This window comes from Hypanus sabinus, chromosome 2, assembly GCF_030144855.1.
Source record: "Hypanus sabinus isolate sHypSab1 chromosome 2, sHypSab1.hap1, whole genome shotgun sequence".
Taxonomy (NCBI): Eukaryota; Metazoa; Chordata; class Chondrichthyes; order Myliobatiformes; family Dasyatidae; genus Hypanus; species Hypanus sabinus.
Window position 1 is genome coordinate 154,099,318 of NC_082707.1, and position 21,582 is coordinate 154,120,899.

The following is a 21,582-nucleotide window of genomic DNA, read 5'->3' on the forward strand; positions in this document are numbered from 1 at the left end:
AGCCAATCATGTGGTAACAATTTCAATGCATAAAAGAGGTCTAGCTTTTGTTCAGCCTAAACAATCAGAATGGAGAAACAATGTGATTTAAGTCGGGGTTTCCAACCATTTTTTATGGCATGGACCAATACCATTAAACAAGGGGTCCATGGACTCCAGGTTGGGAAACCCTGATGTAAGTGGCTTTGACTGTTGGTCTCAGTCGGGGTGGTTTGAGTATCTCAGAAACTGCTGATCACCTGGGATTTTCACACACAACAATCTAGAATTAACAGAGAATGGTGCAAAATGCAAAAAACATTCAATGAATGGCAGTTCTGAGGGAGAAAACGCCTTGTTAATGAGAGAGGTCAGAGGAGAATGGTCAGCCTGGTTTAAGCTGACAGGAGGGCAACAGTTACTCAAATAACCATGCGTTATGATTGTGCTGTGCTGAAGAGCACCACTGAACGCACAGCACATAAAACCTCTTCCACACTGTGTTCCACTCCTGCAGCTAATAAAGTGGCCACTGAGAAGTTCTGTACAGGAGGAAAACAAATGCAAAAATGGATTTTTTTTTCCTGTGTTGAATTGCTATTTTCAAAGACATTTTTATATAGCAAAATTATATATTTTAATATTTTAGGTTATACTCATTAAAAGAGTTGATTCATCAGACTGAAGAAAATTTGTCAAGTATGAGGAGGGAAATCCAAGAACTTGAAGAAATGAGGCTGAACCTTGCAGAACAACACAAGTAAGAAATTTAAAATCTTCTAATCTTGAATTCAGTATTCTTAAATTATTATCTGTTTATTCCAGATGATTGTAATAGAGTTCCATGCTGATCTGTAATGTTACAATTATATTTCTGAATTAGCAGATCTGCTGGAAATTACAATTAATTTTAATAATGTTCACTGTCAAAATACACCAGCAATACTTGGAGAAATATTTTGATTGAACTAAGTGACACATAAATTAGAAGATAGAAATAGATAATATTTCCTGCTCTCAGTTATAGATGACTTATACTAGAAAGATGAATGTGAAGTTTTTGATTAAGGGTAAAATTATGCTTTGTCTTTGTAAGATATCAGTGCTTGTATAACAGATTGAGGTTTCACAAAATTATTCTCTGTTAATCCAAGTTGGTTATTAATAGTGAACAATAATTGCGAGCAGTTTTTTGCCCTTTATCTAAGAAAGGATGTGCTGACATTGGAGAGTGTCTAGAGAAGGTTCATGCGAATGATTCCCGGAATGAACAGGTTAACGTATGAGGAGCATTTGATGGCCCAGGGCCTGTACTCACAGGGGATTAGAAGAATGAGGGGGAATGAAGAGTCTTAAAGATAAAGGGGAGAAGGCAAGAGAATGGGGTTGAAATGGATAATAAATCAGCCATGATGGAATAGCAGAGCAGACTCAATGCTCTGAATGGCTTAATTCTGCTCCTGTGTCTTATGGTATTATGATTTCAGACTGAATAGTTCCAGACAACCGTGTTTTTACTAACTACAACTTTCTAATTTATATTATTCATGTAAGTTTTTGTTTGTGAAAATAATGTTTTTGAACTTAAAAGTAGTTTTAAATTGGAAAATAGATGCCCATATGAAAAAAGATTTTAGACCCTATTTATACCTTTACAAGGTAAAATAGTATTTTCATGTCAGTAAAGCTCATTTTAAATAGGCTCATATTTATCTGGCTGTTTTTACTATAAAATGCTGAACACGTAGAGTCCATGGACTCCAGGAGGAATGGAGACAGGCTAAGCCCTATTGACATCAGTGGATCTGGGGTTGAGAAGGTGAACAACTTTAAGTTCCTTAACATACACATTACCAAGGATCTCATATACTCTTTCACCTCAGTCGGGTGAATTTAAAAATCCTAAGGACTTTCTACAGGGGCACAATTGAGAGCATCCTGATTGGTTGCATCATTTCCTGGGTTTGGGAATTTGATCCTCCACAATATTCTGCGTGGGAATTTAAACTGGAGGTGGCAGTGCTTTTTCGTTTACGAGGTTGAGTTGCAAGCTCGACATCAACCCAGCACGGATGGGAAGCGCACTCAGGAGCTGTCTGTCACTGGATCGAAAACGGGAACCTCCATTTTCAAGTCCGGCACTGATCTCACTGCGCCACCAGCCGACCTGGTATGGGAACTGTACCTCCCTCAGTCACAGGACTCTGCAAAGTGGTGCGGATAGCCCAGCGCATGTAGATGTGAACTTCGCACTATTCAGGACATTTACAGAGACAGGTGCATAAAAAAGGCCCGAAGGATCACTGGGGACCCAAATCACCCCAGTCACAAACTGTTCCACCTGCTGCCATCCAGGAAATGGTATCGCAGTATTGAAGCCAAGACTCCAGGATTAACAGGCTCTAGGACAGCTTCTTCCACCAGGCCATCAATCTGATTAATTCATGCTGATACAATTATATTTCTCTGCCATATTGACTGTTGTACATGCTGTACTATTTATTACAAATTACTCTTAATTGCACATTCAGACAGGACTGTAATGTAACGATTTTTACTCCTTTTGTATATGAAGGATGTAAGAAATAAAGTCAATTCAATTCAATTGTTTACTCTTAACCAAATCACCACTGATATTAAGCAGAAGCCTTGTACTCAAAATTAGGCAAGAAATGGTCTTGTCCTTTCGTTCATTGTAATTTAGTACAGCTGAAAGCTTTAAATGACTGACCCAGGGAAAGAAAACAGATGGAAAATAAGACAAGGTAGGTGCATAACAGTCACACTTTAAAATAGGCTACTGAGCCCACAGGCTCTCTTACCTCACATAGCAGTATTGCATAGCTGATGCCTTACATCAGACTTAAATTCTATTTTCTGGACATCCAGGTGAATATCCAGCATGTTAAGAAAGATCTTTGCTCAGGCTGCGCCCCACTGTGCCAGGTAGTGCGATTTTATCTTCCGTTATGCTGGATATTGCTGCACTCAGTCTTTGGCAGAGATGCCTATCCCAGCGCTCAGAAATAAAGAATTGTCTGCAGCTCAAGGTAATGAGCCAGCTGTGAGGAATGGTATCGGGTGAGTCAGAGTCAGTGGTGTGGCCCTCATTCCTGAGATATAAGGTGCAGGGCTACGCTGAGGTTGGCATGACGAGTGCAGGCAGTTATTAGGGATAGACAGTGGTTGCTCTATGTATTGATAAGGCACCAAGATCATGTAGGCTTTCTCATCATCTCCTATTCATTCTTTGTTTGAGTGCATAGCTCTTCTTCATCAAGTTGTGGGTGATACATTGCTTGACACATTCAGCAAAGAGCAGGGACTTCTGACAGGTTTCCAGCACAGCCCTAGGAGGCCAGCAGTTTATGATGCCTCCTGTCACCATATTGCCATCAGAAATGCATCTTTATAAGTAGAATGTAATAATGACCACTCTTAGTGATGGTTCTGTTGAAATGCATCATAAGAGCTGAATGAGTTGCAAGTATAGAAACGTGACAAATTTTCCACTGAATTTTATAAGCAGTGCAGTATCCAAGCTGAAAAGTGTTCTGTAGAAGACTGTACTGGTAGATCAGCTCTGCATATGCTTGTCATACACCTCTCTAGCATAGGGATTCCCAACCTGGGGGTCACCGGCCCTTCGGTTAATAGCAGGGGCCCGTGGCATAAAAAAAGTTTAAGAGCCTTGCTCTAAGGGAAATACTGCCATAATTCTTACAATATTTTTGCATTGGCTTTCAGATGTAAATGGAATGTAGCTTCATTTCTGTGTTAATTATGGGAAAAATACCGTACATTCCTTACACAAAAAGTCTTAATTCAAAACTTTCCTGAATGTATGTATTTACTTTTAGGTTCAGAAAATATTTTATGCTAAACTCTTAAAAATTTCTTCTTGTTCAAGAGATACAATGGAATTCCTACGTAAAGAGTTGGAGAAATATTCACACAAGTTAGAGAAAGAAAAAGAGTTAAGGTAAGATTTTGAAACTTGTGAGTTGCTCTTACTGGTGCACACATCAAATGCAGAAAAGGATTTTTGGTGACCATACCATGCATAATCATAACCTGATTATTTAGATACTCGACAGGAAGATAGCTTCTTTAGTAATCTACTTGACTGTAAGATTGAGTTTTGAAAAATCAGTGGTATCAATAAATAATTGTGATAATATCCCTTTGTGTACAAAAAGTACAATTCCTTAAATTCATTTTGGGGTGCTGTGCACATGAAGACTACACTGAATAACTAACTGCCTGCCATGCAGTGCATATCTTAACATCAGCTCATAAAATTATTTTGATGATTGGACCTCATACAGTAAAATGGAGACATGACGCCTTATTTGGCCTAATGCAGTAGAGTCCAAGACATTTGTTATTTGCAAATAGGTCCTCCTTTAATTATCTTGGTATCCTCTCTAACCAGCTCTGTGCCCTCCCTCTCACTGCTAAAATCTGGAAGGCCCTACCTTGTATTTTTAGCAGTTTATGCCTTGCTAGGTCACATCCTTATAACATCTCTGATTCACAATTCTACATTGGCATCTGATTCTGTATCAGTACTTGCCAAGCCTCTCACCTCTATCTTCATTCATCGCCCAGTGCTGCTCTATCAGTAGTCTGAAATGCATCAGTTTCTAAGCACAATATTTCCTCTTTATTTCTACTATTTCCCACCTTTGATCTCCCCTGTACCACCACCAACCTTTCTTGATGTTAGTGTGCAATAATAATTTGTTGCCAGATGTCCTTAAAAAAATCTTCAGTCTCCAATTTTGCTGCTTTAAAAGGCTTTCCCAGAATGTCACAAACATGTACAAGCAATTGTTACATATGTATATGTATTGAGTTAGCTAGCTAGCTAGTGACACAGCACAGAACAGGTCCTTCCAGCTGAACAAGCCGCCCTGCCCTTAACACTAACCGAATTATAGAACAATTTGCTATGACTAGTTAATGTACCAACTGGTACGTCTTTGGACTGTGTGTGTAAGCTGAAATACGTGGAGGAAATCCACGCAGTTCACGGGAGAACATACAAAACCTTTACAGATTGTGCCAGAATCTGATTATTTCTGGTAAGGGTTTGTCCCATCTAATCAATTAGCTGACCTTGATGATTTCTGGTTCTACATTAAAAATGTGTGAAACAAATATGCTATCAGATGACAGATCAAGATAATTATTTGAACATGTATCGTGCATGGAATCTATAACTTAATATAGAATAAAGGATTAATAATTGAATGCCTGTGGCTCCTCAAGTATTGCTTTACTTTTCAAAATGATTACCTTTGTGCTTCCAATAATGATATTAAGATCACCAGAATAAGGAGGAATGTTCTTTGAGTTTTGGAAATGCTGTAGAAATCACTGACATTTATATGCAAAACTCAACATCATTACATTTTACTGATTATGATATACATTGTTAACTAGATCATTCAGCTCTATCTATTGTCCCAAACAGTCGGCTAAATTGCTGTGCACCTTCTTCATAATGCCCTATACCCTATAACAAATGAGAAAGATGCATCTGTTTCAAATCTTGGGATCCATGAGGTGCTCTGTGAGTCATTATCTACATTGAAATCCATAATCTTATGGCCCAGATTACTTTTCAGTACTTATTGAGTTAAAGTGTCAACTTTGTTTCATCAAGGAGCACAAAAAAGACAGATGCTTTGGGATAATGCAATATGTTTTCTATAATTTTGAAGACTTGCCCTTAGAACTATTCATAATTCTAGCACCACCTTTCCTAGGAACAATACCACATTGGCATATATAAACATACAAGACAATGAAAAGTTGACCAGATGTCCTGTTTACAAAATGTAAGGCAGATCCTGTCTGGTGTTGGCAATTGTGTTCTCAAGTAGCAGTTACTCTATGATAACCTGTATATCAATGTCCACTTTGGACAAGCCCTGAGCTCATCAGAACCTTGGTTCAAACATGAAACAAAAAGATCTACCATTAACTGAGGTGTCTGTGGACCCCGGGTTGGGAACCCCTGGCTTAGGGATGTTGTGTTCTTCCTTCTCTGCCACCTGGTCTACTGCTGCGGGTCCCTAAGGTAGGAATACCTTCACCAGAAAAACTAGAGGACTTTGAGTAAGTAGCTCACCATCCCCCAAACAGTGTGAGTGCAGAAAATGTTAGGATTAAAATGATGACCAGATCATGAGAAATATCTAAATAAAAATAGAGAATTCCAGCTTCCACTTGAGCTCATCAGTTAATGACAGTTACAACAAAGGGCCTGTTCCTTTTGATCCTTACCCCTTTTTGTTGGTGCACTATAGAAAGCATCCTATATGGTGCTTCATGGCTTGATACATCAACTGCTCTGTCTCTGTATGCAAGAAATTACGAAATGTCGTGGACACAGCTTGAGCATCACAAACTCGCTTCCCATCTATGGTCTTTATTTATACTTCTTGCTGCTTAATAAAACAGCCTGCATAATCAAAGACCTCACTCATTCTAGACATTCTGTCTTCTCCTCTCTTACTAAAGCCTGAAAACACATACCACCAGCCTCGAGGAAGCTTCTGGCCCACGGGTATAAGATGATTATTAGTTTTCCTAGTATGACAAGATGGACTCTTGACCTCACTCACCAACATCTTTACTGATAGAACCATTCTCTTGTAGATGCCATAGCATCCTGTCAGGAGCCTGTCACTGATAAACCTAAAAAACAGGGACACTTACTGTGTGTCAGAACGTGTTTCTCAATTTCACGTTGGCATCCAATACAGATCATGGTGAACAAATCCCTACTCCTCAGTCTAAATACACCACTCTGCCACTGGGTGTTGGATTTCCTAATGAAACGACCTCAGATAGTCAGGATGCACAACTACTCCTCCTTCCCCATCATCTTTCACATGGGTGCCCCCTGCCCCAAGGCTGTGTGCTGAGCCTGTACTTTCTTCACACACATGATTGCATGGCAAAACACCCTAGCAATCACATCATCAAATTCGCCAGTGACACAACAATGGTAAGGCTCATCACCAACAACAATAAATCGGCCTACAGAGCTTGGAAGAGCTTGAGGCGTGGTGCCAAGCAAGTAACCTCTTTCTCAATGTCTTTAAGACAAAGGAGATGGTTACTGACTTCAGGAGAACTGGCACCACTCGCACCCTCTTTACATTGGCCGTACAGCCGTGGAAACTGCAAGCAATTTCAAACTCCTGTGAGTGCATTTAATACACAACCTCTCATGGTCCCAGAACACATCCTGCACAGTCAAAAAAACACACCAATGCTTCTGCTTTCCGAGGAGGCTGAAGAGAGCCTTTGCACATCCACACTCTTATCATTCTACAGATGTGCAGTGGAGAATATTTCCAAGCTGCATCACTGCACTTGCACAGCAGCAGAAAGGAAGGATCTACAATGAGTAGTCAAAGCTCCTTAATACATCATTGGCACCAGCCTACAAGCCATCAAGGACATATATACAGGAAGGTGCCAGAAAAAGTACCAGTGACATCATGAAGGATCCCACACACCCTGCTCATGGACTATTTACTCCACTCCCAATAGGGAGGCGGCTATGTGGCATCCACTCCAGGACCACATCAGACTCAAAGAACAGTTACTTTCCTCAAGCACTAATCAACACCTTCATCAACTAACCCCACCATTAGTTTATAATTTCCTGTCAGTCACCTTATGTACAGCTTATCATCACTTTATGGACATACAATCAATGTACTGTATCTACTGCAAGCTATTTTATGTATTTATATTTGTGTTTTTTTATTATTGTGTTCTGTATCATCTGTGTTTTTGTTTGTCTTGTGTTTGATCTAGAGAACGATCATTTCATTCTCATACTTATGTACAGGAAATGACATTAAAAAACCTTGAATAATCAACCTTGTTGCCTTTGCATCTTACTGTCTATCTGCGTAGCATTTTCTCAATAAATGCAGCAACTAATTCTGCAACACACTCAAAATGCTGGAGGAACTCTGCAGGACAGGCAGCAACTATGAAAATGAATAAACAGTTAATATTTCAGGCTGAGACCCTTCATCAGAATTGAAAAGGAAGGAGGAAGCCGTCAGAATAAAAAAAAATAAGGGAGGGAGGCTAACTAGAAGGTGATAGGTGAAGCCAGGTGGGTGGGAAAGATAAAGGGCTGGAGAAGAAGGAATCTGCAAGGAGAGGGGAGTGTACTATAGGAGAAAGAGATTGGGGAGGAGACCCAGGGGAAAGTGATAGGCAGATGAGAAGCAGTAAAAGGCCAGAGTGGAACTAGAAGAAGAAGGGAGGGAGAGAGATGTACTATCTCAATGCACTATTGTAATGAATTGTTCTATATAGACAGTATGCAAGATAAGCTTTTCACTGTAACTTGGTACATGTGACAATAATAAACCAATTTAACTTACCAAATCTAGTTCCTGAAATTTCCACACTGCAGGAATTGCAACTAATAGATGTCAGCTGCCCATTCATGATCTTAAAAATACGTTGATTCCCTCTTCTTGAATCTAGGTGGTATCTTTTAAACTGTTAAATTTAATCCATGCTCTTGCCATCAGTATTCAGGTTTCCTGATCTGTTTCTAAGATTGCTCCTTGTTTTGCAAACTACCAGAACAGTACCTCTTTTCTCACTGCACTGAATTTCTTTACTTACCAAATTCTGCTTTAGCATTCTATAGAGGCAGTACTGTGCACAATTGGATTCATTACCACTTTCTGTAAAAGTGTCAGGTCCAATGAAAGAATTCAAATCCTGGTGCTAGTTGTATCTGAGGTGTATATGAAGAATTAGGCCAGAGGAAGCCTCATTTTTTTTTCAATCATAGAAAAATGACATTTGGGTCAGGCAAAGTACAATCTTATTTTTCTCCCAAAAATAAAATCTCAGGCTGCCTTCCCTTCTTAGCACTCTCTTTCACCTGTATTTGCCCTCCTATGGTTGGCCTGCATTCCCTTATTTCCCCATTTACCTTTACAAAAATCACTGCAAATCCAAGCTACTGGCACAATTCCTCTCTACTCAGCCAGCTATCATGTTAGTTTTGAGTAAGAAACACACTGTATCTGCACTACTTAGATAGAATGACCCAGGTCTTATGGTTGTAGAACTCCCCAGTTCACTGATTTAAATTTGAACTTTAATTGTTTATTCAAACAAAGAGCAAATTTTAAGCAAAATTGGAAAATGCAGATTTTAGTAGTTATAGATGATTTATTTAAGGGAAATACAATGTCCTAATTTCTGTATCTGATGCTTTGCTATAATACCTCCTTTATTTAACAAATAGGGAAGCTACCATACATAAAAAAGAAGAAATGTCAAGAGAACTATTAGCCACCAAAAGAACTGCTGGGGAGTATTTGACTACTCAGGCTAAACGCTTACAAAACTTCATGAAAGAACGTGACAAACTAATTGAAGAGGTATGGGCTATGATATTTAACAGAGCAGGAGAGCGTGGTGGAGGGATGTAAAATCCTGATGACCTACTTAATTGAGAATATCCAAGGATATTGTACTTTACTGGAGTTCTGGAAGTAAACATTTGTTGTATCTTGATTATTCCATTTAGTAAAACACCATAATGTTTTCACCACCATCCAGTGGTTGAGATTAATGGAATGAAGAAAAATCACATGAAAACTGTTGTTTTCACAGTAATGTCCTGCATCCGTTCCTTGTGTTCAGCTTTTGAATCCCATTTTTGTTACCCAGTTGTTACAATCCAATTTGAGGTACTATTCTGAATTTATCTTTCTTGTGTGTTTATACTGTAACTGTACAGAGAGCTTCATATTGCCTCCACCAGTGCACAATTAAAAAATGCAATATGAAAACCTGCATCATCTGTTTGTCGTGCTCATGTTCACTCTTTGAAATTTCATATCTAGCCAAGTATGAAACAGTTTTTATCTTACATTTCAGGAAAAATAATGCACGTACGTAAATTTCTCATTACTTTGGTTTTTAAAGCCTGTTGTTTAGTTTCCATGTATCATTAGGAATGAGAAAATTCAGAAAAGGTTTGTTTTCAATATGTTGCAAACATATTTTGTTTCTTTGCATTGTGGATAAATTAAGTACTTTATACATTGATTTTTGAAGATCATTTTAGTAAAGAATAAAAAATATTTTAAACTTTAACTTTTTTTGTGTTTTAAATCAGAGTATGAATCTCCAGAAGAGAATTAATGAGTATGCTGAAAAAATTAAGACACTAAAACAACAATTTACAGCAGAAGAAGATGCATTCAGAAATATGGAACAGCTTCTGTCAGTAGAAATTAACCATCTAAAAGTATAGTATGCCTTCCATTTCTTCTCTCAATTTGCATATAATAATTTACAGATACCAATATCTACATGTGCTTACAGAAATTATAGTCTGGATTTAATGTATGCACAAAGTTTCAATAGTAGCCAGCAGTTTTTTTTGGTATTGTCAATGTATTAATTTATTAAATATGCTATGCCAAAAGATTTGTGGGTCCGGCCAATGAGGCAGAAAGACACAAATTCCCCTTATCTATTTCAAAACTTTGTTTATGAGGACAGAACAGATCAAGCATTAAAATACCTACTTAGATGTGTGAGGGTTTTCCTCATTGCAACACACCTCCCTCTCTGCTCATTTCAGTGAGTCCCTGGTAAATCTGTCTTGAACCCCCAACCACTATTTTTATACCCACTTCACTGACAAAAAATAGTGCAGTAAATGGACTACTACATTAGCACCAGCTGAAACCAGAGAAACAATCATCACTTACCACTATTCTTCATAAGTCCTGCCCCTTTATTAGACTGTGATGCAGCTGGTATGGGATAGACAGTGAGATTCAGTGGATGTTGTTTACTTGGATTTTCAAAAGGCCTTTGATAGGGTGCTGCACATGAGGCTGCATAACAAGTTAAGAGCCATGGTGTTACAGGAAAGATTCTAGTATGGATTGGCAGGAGGCAAAGAGTGGGATTAAAGGGAGCATTTTCTGCTGGGCTGCCAGAGACTAGTGGTGTTCCTCAAGGGTTGGTATTGGGACCACTTCTTTTCAGGTTCAGATTCAGTTTATTGTCATTTAGAAAGCACAAATGCAATGCAGTTAAAAAATGAGACAACGTTCCTCTAGAATAATATCACAAAAACACATGACAAAATAGACTACCCCAGAAAATCCACATAACGTTTAGCAATCCCCAATCCAGAGTCCGGAGAGGCTGCTGCGTAATAATATCGCGCTACCATCTTAGCGCGCTCCCCGGAAAGGAGCTCCAATCCCACCAGACAAACAAGACCAAAAACTAATGCTACAAGACCTGCACAAAACAACATATTTACAACATATAGTTACAACAGCGCAAGCAATAGCATAATTGATAAAAAAGACAGACGATGGGCACAGTAAAAATAGTCCAGAGATGTTAAAGACTATAAGTTTCACATTATATGTAAATAATTTTGGATAATGGAATTGATGGCTTTGTGGCCTAGTTTGCAAACAATGTAAAGATAGTCGGAGGGTCAGGTAGTGTTGAGGAAGCAGGACGTGGACAGATTGGAAGAATGGGCAAAGTAGCGGCAGATAGAATATAATGGAGGGAAGTGTATGGTCATGCACTTCGGTAGAAGAATAAAGGTTTGCACTGCTTTCTAAATGGGGACAAAATCTGAGGTGCAAATGGACTTGGGAGTCCTTCTTCATGATTCCCTAAAGGTTAACTTGCAGATTGAGTCAGTGGTAAGGAAGGCAAATTCAGTGTTAGCATTCATTTGAGAGAACTAGAATATAAGAACACAGTGTGACCCTGAGGCTTTATAAGGCATTGGACAGACTGCATGGAGTATTGTGAGCAGTTTTGGGCCTATCATCTAAGAAGAGATGTGCTGGTATTGGAGAGGGTTCAGAGGAGGTTCATGTAAATGATTCCAGGAATGAAAGGGTTAATGCATAAAGAGCATTTGATGTCTCTGGGTCTGTACTCACTGGAGTTATGAAGAAAGTGGGGGGATCTCATTGAAACTTACTGAATATTGAAAGGCCCAGATTTAGTGGATGTGGAGAGGATGTTTCCTATAGTGGGTGGGTCTAGGACCAGAGGGCACAACCTCAGAATAGACATGAGGAGGAATGTCTTTAGCCAGAGAGTGGTAGATATTTGGAATTCATTGCCATGGACGGCTGCGGAATCCAAATTGTTGATTATATTTAAAGCGAAAGTTGATAGATTCTTGGTTAGTGAGGCCTTCAAGGGTTACAGCAAGAAGGCAGGAGAACAGGTTGAGAGGGATAATAAATGAGCCATGATGGAATGGAGGAGCAGACTCAATGGTCCAGTGGCCTAATTCTGCTCCTATGTCTTACGGTCTTAATGTGAGGACACTTGATGGTGTTCCTGTAAACATTGGTTAGAATGGGCAGTGACTTCAATAATAGCCAGTGTTTGTTGATATTCTTATTGTTTATAGGAATATTCATATTTTGAATGATCTTTAATTCTAGTTGGCAAATTACTTGTGAAGATTCAGGGAACTCCATTGTTCCAAAAATATGTAGGCAATAGGCAGGTAATTATAGGCTTGCTAGCTTAACATCTGTAGTTTGGTAAATGCTTGAAGCTAAAATTAAGGAAGATATAGTGCAAAATCTGGATAAAATTGGTTCCATCAAGCAAACATATTCCTAAAGGGCAAATCCTGTTTGATAGGCTTACAGGAATTTGTTGAGGATATAATGAAAGCAATGGATAGAGAGAACTGATGGATATTGGGTACTTGGATTTCCAGAAGGTATTTGATAAGGTGCTGCATGAAAGACTTATCCAGAAGATAATGATGCAAGAAGTTGGGGTAATGTATTGCCATGCATGGAGGATCGATAACCAATAGAAGGTAAGCAGTTGGGATAAATGAGTGTTTCACAGGTTGGCAGTCAGTGGTAAATGGAGTGCCACAAGAGTTGGTGTTGTTCACAATAAACATTAATGATTTGAAAGAGGAGACCGAGTGTAACATATCTAGGTTTGCTGGTGACACTAAGTTGAATGGAAAAGCAAATTGTGCAGTGTTTGCAGAGAGATATAGATGGATTAAGTGAGTGGGCAAGGGTTCAGCTGATGGAGTACTTTTCAAAGTTAGTAAGTGCAAGGTCATCCAGTTTGGAAGGAAAGCTAGAAAATTAAATTATTATTTAAATGGTGAAAGGTTGTGGTATGCTGTTGTGCAGAGTGGCTTGGGAGTGCTTGTGTATGAAAAGCAAAACGGTTTGAGGTGGAACGGGTTATTAAGTAGGCAAATGTGATGTTGCCTTTCATTGTTAGAGGGATTGAATTTAAGAGCGGGGGGTTTCTGCTGTGACTCTACAGGGTACTGGAGAGGCTGCACCTGGAGTACTGCATGCAGTTCTAGTCTCCTTACTCGAGAAAAGGTGTACTGGCTTTGGAGGTGGTACCCAAGAAGTTCACCAAGTTGATTCCAGAGATGAGGAAGTTAGCCTATGACAGTCTTCTGGAGCTATACTCACTGAAATTCAGAAGAATGAAGGGGATCATATAGAAACATATAAAATTATGAAAGTATTTTTAGAGAAACATAAAATTATAAAATTATGAGATTAGATAAGACGGAGACATAAAAGTTGTTTCCATCGGTAAGCAAGACTGAGAAACTGCTTTTCCCAGTGAGTAGTGAATCCATGGAATTCTCAGCCCAGGGAAGCAGTAGAGGCTACTTCATTAGGTATATTTAAGATGCAGTTATGTAGTTTTTTATATAGTAGTGTTATGGGGGAACAGGTAGGTAGGTGGAGGTGAATCCACAGCCAGATCAGCCATGAACTGATTGAATGGTGGAACAGGCTCACTGAGCCAGATGGCCTAGTCTTGTTTATATTTTTTATACTCTTATGTTCTAACTCTCTAAATAGTTTTAAAACTTCTCATCTCACACAAGTAATAACAGTAATTCCCCTAACCTAGGTTGCAAATCACATATAATAACATTAAGAGGGTTAATCTGGAATACTTCTGAAATACAGTATACATGCATTCTACTGTATGTATTTATTAACATCGTCGCCTACCTTTCGTGTGTACTGTGTATCTTATGCCAGTCTACAGTGCAAAGGAAACATTTTCTAAGAGCTTCTATTAGATTAGTTCAGGGTTCATTTAAATCAACATCTCATTCATTCTCAGCATCTGGTACGAGGATTAATAATTATTGAAGTGTAAAGCTTTTGTATGTTAACCAACCCCAATTAAGTCTTATTCTGCTGAGATTCACAGTCAAGTCAGAAAGCAGCTACAAAAAAATTAGAACATTTGTTTATAATAAGAACATAAGAAATAGGGTTCTCTGGCCCTTTGAACCTGCCCCACCATTCAACAAGATCATGGCTGATCTGACCATACACTCATCTCCACTACCTGCCTTTTCCCCATAACTCTTAATTCCCCTATATTGCAAAAATCTATCCAACTTTGTCTTAAATGTATTTACTGAGGTAGCCTCCACTGCTTCATTGGGAGGAGAATTCCACAGATTCACCACTCTCTGGGAAAAGTAGTTCCTCCTGATCTCCATCCTAAATTTACTTCCCTAAATCTTGAGGTTATGCCCCCTAGTTCTAGCCTCTCCTACCAGTGGAAACAATTTTCCTGCTTCTATCTTATCAATACCTTTCATAATTCTATATGTTTCTATAAGATTTCCTCTCATTTTTCTGAATTCCAGCGAACACAGTCCTAGGCGACTCAATCTTTCCTCATAGTCTAACCCCTTCATCTCTGGAATCAACCTGGTAAACCTCCTCTGCACTCCCTCCAAAGCCAGCATATCCTTCCTCAAGTAAGGAAACCGGAACTGCCCACAGTGATCCAGATGCGGCCTCACAAGTGCCCTGTACAGTTGCAGCATAACCTCCCTGCTCTTAAATTTAATCCCTCTAGCAATGAAGGCCAACATTCCATTTGCCTTCTTGCTGGCCTGCTGCACCTGTAAATCAACCTTTTGCAACTTGTGCACAAGCGCTCCGAAGTCATTCTGTACAGCACCATGCTGCAGTCTTTTACCATTTAAATAATAATTTGACCTTCCATATTCCTTCCAAAGTGGATGACTTCACATTTTCCAACATTGTCAACTCAACGCTGTTGAGTCTGAAGGCTGATATGTCCCCGGGACCTGATGGTCTGCATCCCAGGGTACTTAAGGAGGTGGCTCTAGAAATCGTGGACACATTAGTAATTATTTTCCGATGTTCTATAGATTCAGGATCAGTTCCTGCAGATTGGAGGGTGGCTAATGTTGTCCTACTTTTTTAAAAAAGGAGGGAGAGAGAAAACAGGGAATTTATAGACCAGTTAGCCTGACGTCAGTAGTGGGAAAGATGCTGGAGTCAATTATAAAAGAGGAAATTACGACACATTTGGATAGCAGTAGAAGGATCAGTCTGAGTCAGCATGGATTTACGAAGGGAAAATCATGCTTGACTAATCTCCTGGAGTTTTTTGAGGAAGTAACTATGAAAATGGACAAGGGAGAGCCACTGGATGTAGTGTACCTGGACTTTCAGAAAGCTTTTGATAAAGTCCCACATAGGAGATTAGTGGGAAAAATTAGGGCACATGGTATTGGGGGCAGAGTGCTGACATGGATTGAAAATTGGCTGACTGACAGGGAACAAAGAGTAGCGATTAACGGGTCCCTTTTGGAATGGCAGGCTGTGACTAGTGGGGTACCGCAAGGTTCGGTGCTGGGACTGCAGCTGTTTACAATATACATTAATGATTTAGATGAAGGGATTAAAAGTAACATTAGCAAATTTGCCGATGACACAAAGCTGGGTGGCAGTGTGAAATGCCAGGAGGATGTTATGAGAACGCAGGGTAACTTGGACAGGCTAGGTGAGTGGGCAGATGTATGGCAGATGCAGTTTAATGTGGATAAATGTGAGGTTATCCACTTTGGTGACAAGAACAGGAAGGCAGATTACTACCTAAATGGAGTCAAGTTAGGAAAAGGGAAAGTACAACGAGATCTAGGTGTTCTTGTACATCAGTCAATGAAAGCAAGCGTGCAGGTACAGCAGGCAGTGAAGGAAACTAATGGCATGCTGGCCTTTATAACAAGAGGAATTGAGTATAGGAGTAAAGAGGTCCTTCTGCAGCTGTACAGGGCCCTGGTGAGACCCGATCTGGAGTATTGTGTGCAATTTTGGTCTCCAAATTTGAGGAAGGACATTCTTGCAATTGAGAGAGTGCAGCATAGGTTCACAAGGTTAATTCCTGGAATGGCGGGACTGTCATACGTTGAAAGATTGGAGCGACTGGGCTTGTATACACTGGAATTTAGGATGAGAGGGGATCTGATTGAAATATATATAGGATTATTAAAGGATTGGACACACTGGAGGCAGGAAGCATGTTCCCGCTGATGGGTGAGTCCAGAACTAGAGGCCACAGTTTAAGAATAAGGGGTAGGCCATTTAGAATAGAGATGCTGAAAAACTTTTTCGCCCAGAGTGGTGGATATGTGGAATGCTCTGCCCCAGAAGGCCAAGTCTCTGGATGTTTTCAAGAGAGAGTTAGATAGAGCTCTTATAGATAGCGGGGTCAAGGGATATGGGGACAGGGCAGAAACGGGGTACTGATTGTGTATGATCAGCCATGATCACAGTGAATGGTGGTGCTGGCTAGAAGGGCCGAATGGCCTACTCCTGAACCTACTGTCTATTGTCTATTTTACTCCAACTCTCAGTCCCTTGTCCACTCACTTAACCTACCAATATCTCTCTACAAACTCTCCATATCTTCTGCACAATTTGCTTCCCTACTCAATTTAGTGTCATCACAAAACTTAGATACTTTACACTCAATTCCTTCTTCCAGATCGTTAATGTATATTATGAACAGTTGTGGTCCCAGCACTGACCGCTGCGGCACACCACTCACTACTGATTGCCAACCAGAGAAGTACCCATGTATCCCAACTCTCTGCTTTCTACTGGTTAACTAGTTCTCTATCCATGCTAATACATCACCCCCAACTCTATGCATCCTTTTCTTATGGATAAGTCGTTTATGTGGCATCTTATCAAACACCTGGAAATCCAAGTAATAATGTTCATCTGTTCCCCTCTATCCATTGCACTTGTTATATCCTCAAAGAACTCCAGCAAGTTTGTCAAGCAGGACCTGCCTTTACTGAATCAACGCTGCATCTGCCTGTTCGATCCATTTTGTTCCAGATGCCTCGCATTTCCCCAACTACAGATGTTAAACTAACTGGCCTATAGTTAAAGTTAGGCTACATCCTTTTTTGAACAATCGCCTTCTACCAATCCACTGGGACCTGCCCAGAAAATTTTGGTAAATTGACACCAAAGCCTCAACTATAACCTCCTCTATTTCTTTCAGTACCCTGGGATGCATTCCATCAGGACCATGGGACTTGTCTATTTTTAGGCCCACAAGTTTACTCAGCACTACCTTTTTAGTGATAGCTTCCATATTGAGGTCCTCCACCATGAAAATAGTTATTCAAAACCTCGGCCATTTCCTCATTGCCCCATATCAGTTCCCTTTTTTCATCCTCCATGGGAGCTATGGTTCACTTTGGCCACCTTTTTCTGCTTTATATAATTATAAAAACTAATTACATAATCTAATAATGTGGTTAAGTAATTCAATATTAATTATATAAGTTGACATCCCCTAGGATGTATTTGCTACTTTTTGAGCTACGTATGATGATGGGTTGTGAAGAGCAGGGGATGAAAAGGCCCTGGACCAACATCTCTACAGTTCACCACTGGAGTTGCAGAGGGCTTTTAACTGCATGGGCCTTGCAATTGAGCTGGAAACTGTGTCTTCAGCAAAAACTTATGCTGAAATAGTGTGCTTCAGGCTTCTGACAACTGGTTATCTTAGTGGAAAATAAGTGAAAGTATTGACTTGTGCAGCCATTATCCACCATCACGTTTCTTTGGATAGATTGTCTCATTAGCAGTGATTAATTTTGACTTATTTTGAGATGAAACATCTTCAAACATTCACATCCTCTGTTTAATATGTAATGAGGCATAATTGCTACTTGTAAAAATCATTTACAGCAATGGAAGAATAAATTTCTATTTTCTGTTCTTCTGTGCAAAAGGATGAAATTAAAGAAACAATGGAAAAAGTAATGCAGGTGAAAAAGGAACTGGAAGTAAAATTGCCCATTCAACAGCAGCTGGAAACCGAGCTCGCAGAACAAGCAGCAATTTGTGATGAATTACAGAAAGAACTTATTGGTATTTTAATGATATTTGTTTGAACATTTCTTATTATGTAAAAATAGCATATAGTGCAGTGATATAAATCTACTTCGCTAACTAGACTGGTCAGTGTTTCAGTTGAATCAGCAGCATGAAAGCAAAAATTATTTGATTGTGTTTAATAGATAAGCCATCAGGTAGATCTACTGATAACTTTCTGGAGAACTAAGAATTATATTTCTGCCAGTTTCTTCGCAGTTCTTAATCTAGAAATGAGTAAGTTTTGCACATGTACTGGCACATTTGAACAAGTCTTTTTAAGTCTGAATGCAATAGAATTACCTTTAAATATGTCTGTGATATCTTATATGTATATTAACACAGGAGGAAGCCATTAGCCCATCTGGTCCATGCTGTGTCTTAGGAGAGCAATTTATAAGTTTAATTCCCCTTCTTATTTCCTCATTCCACTGCAACTTAATTCTTTCTCATATATGTGCCTCAAAATAAGGTGTAATTCAGTGATCATTTGATCTTTGGGATGTGGGACGAAACTGGAGCACCTGTTAGGAATCTAGGAGAGAGAATGGTCTGAATCTATGCTACCCAAATTCAGGGTCAAACAGCTCCCTGGAGTTGTAAGTCAGTTGCACTACTGTTGCACCACCTTGATATGTCATATCATCATGCATATTTTTCTCAAAATGATAGACATCTGGGCCACTTGGAAGAAGGCCATGTGGCCCATTTTGGCCTTACTGAGTGAGAAGAACTATTGAACCTAATAACACTTTGGGTTTGTGGTCTTAAAGATTAAGCATATAGATTATCAAGAAGGGGAAGTCAGGAGAAACCTCATTGAGGAGTCAGTCGTGGAAAGGGTGAGCATCTTCAAATTCTTGGGTGTCAACATCTCTAAAATGTTACCCTGGCCCCAGTATATCTAGCATATAACAAAGAGGGCATGCCAACAGCTCTATTTCTTCAGGGATGTGAGGAGATTTAGTATGTTACCAAAGCGTATTTCTACAAGTGTACTGTAGAGAGTATTCTGACCGGTTGCATCACTGTCTGGTATAGAGGCTGTAATGCAAAGGTTCAGAAATAGCTGCAGAGGGCTTTAACCTCAGCCGCCTCCATCAGGGGAACTTGCCTCCCCACCATCGAGGGCATCTTCAAAAGGTGGTGCCTCATGAAGGTGGCACTCTTCATTAAAGACATTTACCATCTCATTACTACCATCACAGAGGAGATACGCGAGCCTGAGACACGCATTCAACATTTTAGGAACCCTCCACCGTCAGATTTTTGAGCTCAACACCAGCTCCATAGCAAAGAAAGCCCAGCAGCATCTCTACTTTCTGTGAAGGCTGAGGAAAGTCCATCTCCCACCCCCCATCCTCATCACATCCTACAGGGGTTGTATTGAGAGCATCCTGAGCAGCTGCATCACTGCCTGGTTCGGAAATTGCACCATCCCGGATCACAAGACCCTGCAGCAGATAGTGAGGTCAGCTGAGAAGATTATCGGGGTCTCTCTTCCCACCATCATGGACATTTACGCTACACGCTACATCTGCAAAGCAAGTAGCATTATGAAGGACCCCATGCACCCCTCATACAAACTCTTCTCCCTCCTGCCTTCTGTGAGAAGGCACCGAAGCATTCGAACTCTCACGACCAGACTATGTAACAGTTTCTTCCCCCAAGCTATCAGACTCCTCAATACCCAGAGCCTGGACTGACACCTTGCCCTACTGTCCTGTTTATTATTTATTGTAATGCCTGCACTGTTTTGTGCACTTTATGCAGACCTGGGTAGGTCTGTAGTCTAGTGTAGTTGGTGTTTTTTTTTCTCTGTGTTGTTTTTTTACGTAGTTCAGTCTAGATTTTGTACTGCGTCATGTAACACCCTGGTCCTGAAAAACGTCATCTCATTTTTACTATGTACTGTACATAGTAGTTATGGTCGAAATGACAATAAAAGTGACTTGACTGAGATATACTGTAACAAAGATTTGGCTAGTTCTTGGGTACAAGTTTTTACCTTCTTTGCTTACGTTCTCCGTTCCCATAATCTTTGTTGTATCCAGTGTTCTCAATCATTCCAATTTGGTGCATGAAGTAAATTACTTAAAGACTAACTGTGGTGGAAGTGGGGAATTTGAATGTGCTTCAAGTGTTTCAGTTTTGCCTTTAACACTCACACTGGGTATAATGTTGTTGAAGTTGAGCATGTTCTTGGGAGCATTCCTTGAGGGCACTGATTCATCAACTGGTAGAAGGTGAAAATCAGGATGAGGTCTCCTCTCCTGTTTTACAGTGGAAAGGTTGTACCCATGGATTGTGATAGACATCTGGCATCTTGTCTGTAAGGTACAGTACTGTGATTATAACTGTTCTGGACTGCTGTTTGACTAATTATTTGGACAGGTCTCCCAATTTAGATGCAAGTTTCTACATGGAAGAAGTACTTTGCAAGGTCTGCTGGGACAGGAGCAACTTTACCTTATCTGGGTTTCAATGTCCATGCAATTGTCAGATAGTCTATCTTTTTTCTCCTTAACGGTTACAGTAACTATACTTGTGTACCCATCTGCCATCTAAATTGCAATAAGGTTATTGCCGATATTTTAATATTTTAAATGGGTATAATTTTTCTTCTTTTTATAGACCTTATTAGCAAGAAATCTTCCCTTGATAGCACCATCAGTAGGTTAAAGAGAGAAACTGGTATCCTTCTGGTATCTAAGGTAACATTCATTATTTACGATTTCATTGTGATGAATAACATCAACTGTTCTCAATAAGATTTGCACCTCGTTATATCAAATTTTGCTTTCTTCTTAAAAGTAACTTAGAATTACTTTATCTATGTCAATGCAGTACACTGAATGAAACCAAGGTTGGCTTAATTTTATTCATTGAGAGATAATGTCATATCTCCAGAACGTGTATGTGATTATTAGTGCAGACATCGCCTAAATTTATTTCATTTGACAGGTTTGTGCGAAATAAGGCATGCCTTGGTGGAAGTGTTTGCATTTTTTAATATATTTTAATCACCGAATATTAACAGGATTAAAATCCAAATATATTATGTTGCAGAAAAAAATAACTGCATGCCTATTCACATGGAAAGTCAAGCTTCCTGTAAACAGGCATAACAAATTGCTAATTTTTCTGCTACCTGAACACCTGCCACCACCTGGGAAAATGTATTCTAAGAATAATTAAGTACAAAATGTCATGAAGTTTTACTTGAATTAAGTTTCACCTTACTTCCATGCACTGAATTGCTGTTATCTTTGTAGATGGTAGAAGTCTC

General features: G+C 39.5%; 1 protein-coding gene across 4 annotated transcripts in view; it reads left to right on the forward strand.

Annotated features, from left to right (window-relative positions):
• ccdc175 (coiled-coil domain containing 175) overlaps positions 1-21,582 on the forward strand; it is a 58,462-nt gene that overhangs the window by 24,742 nt on the left and 12,138 nt on the right. For all 4 annotated transcript variants that reach the window (XM_059957009.1, XM_059957000.1, XM_059957017.1 and 1 more), the window contains 6 exons: positions 629-739; positions 3,890-3,961; positions 9,290-9,425; positions 10,169-10,300; positions 18,152-18,290; positions 20,928-21,007. In XM_059957009.1, the coding sequence (XP_059812992.1) occupies positions 629-739; positions 3,890-3,961; positions 9,290-9,425; positions 10,169-10,300; positions 18,152-18,290; positions 20,928-21,007 (670 nt within the window). The remainder of the gene's footprint in view (positions 1-628; positions 740-3,889; positions 3,962-9,289; positions 9,426-10,168; positions 10,301-18,151; positions 18,291-20,927; positions 21,008-21,582) is intronic.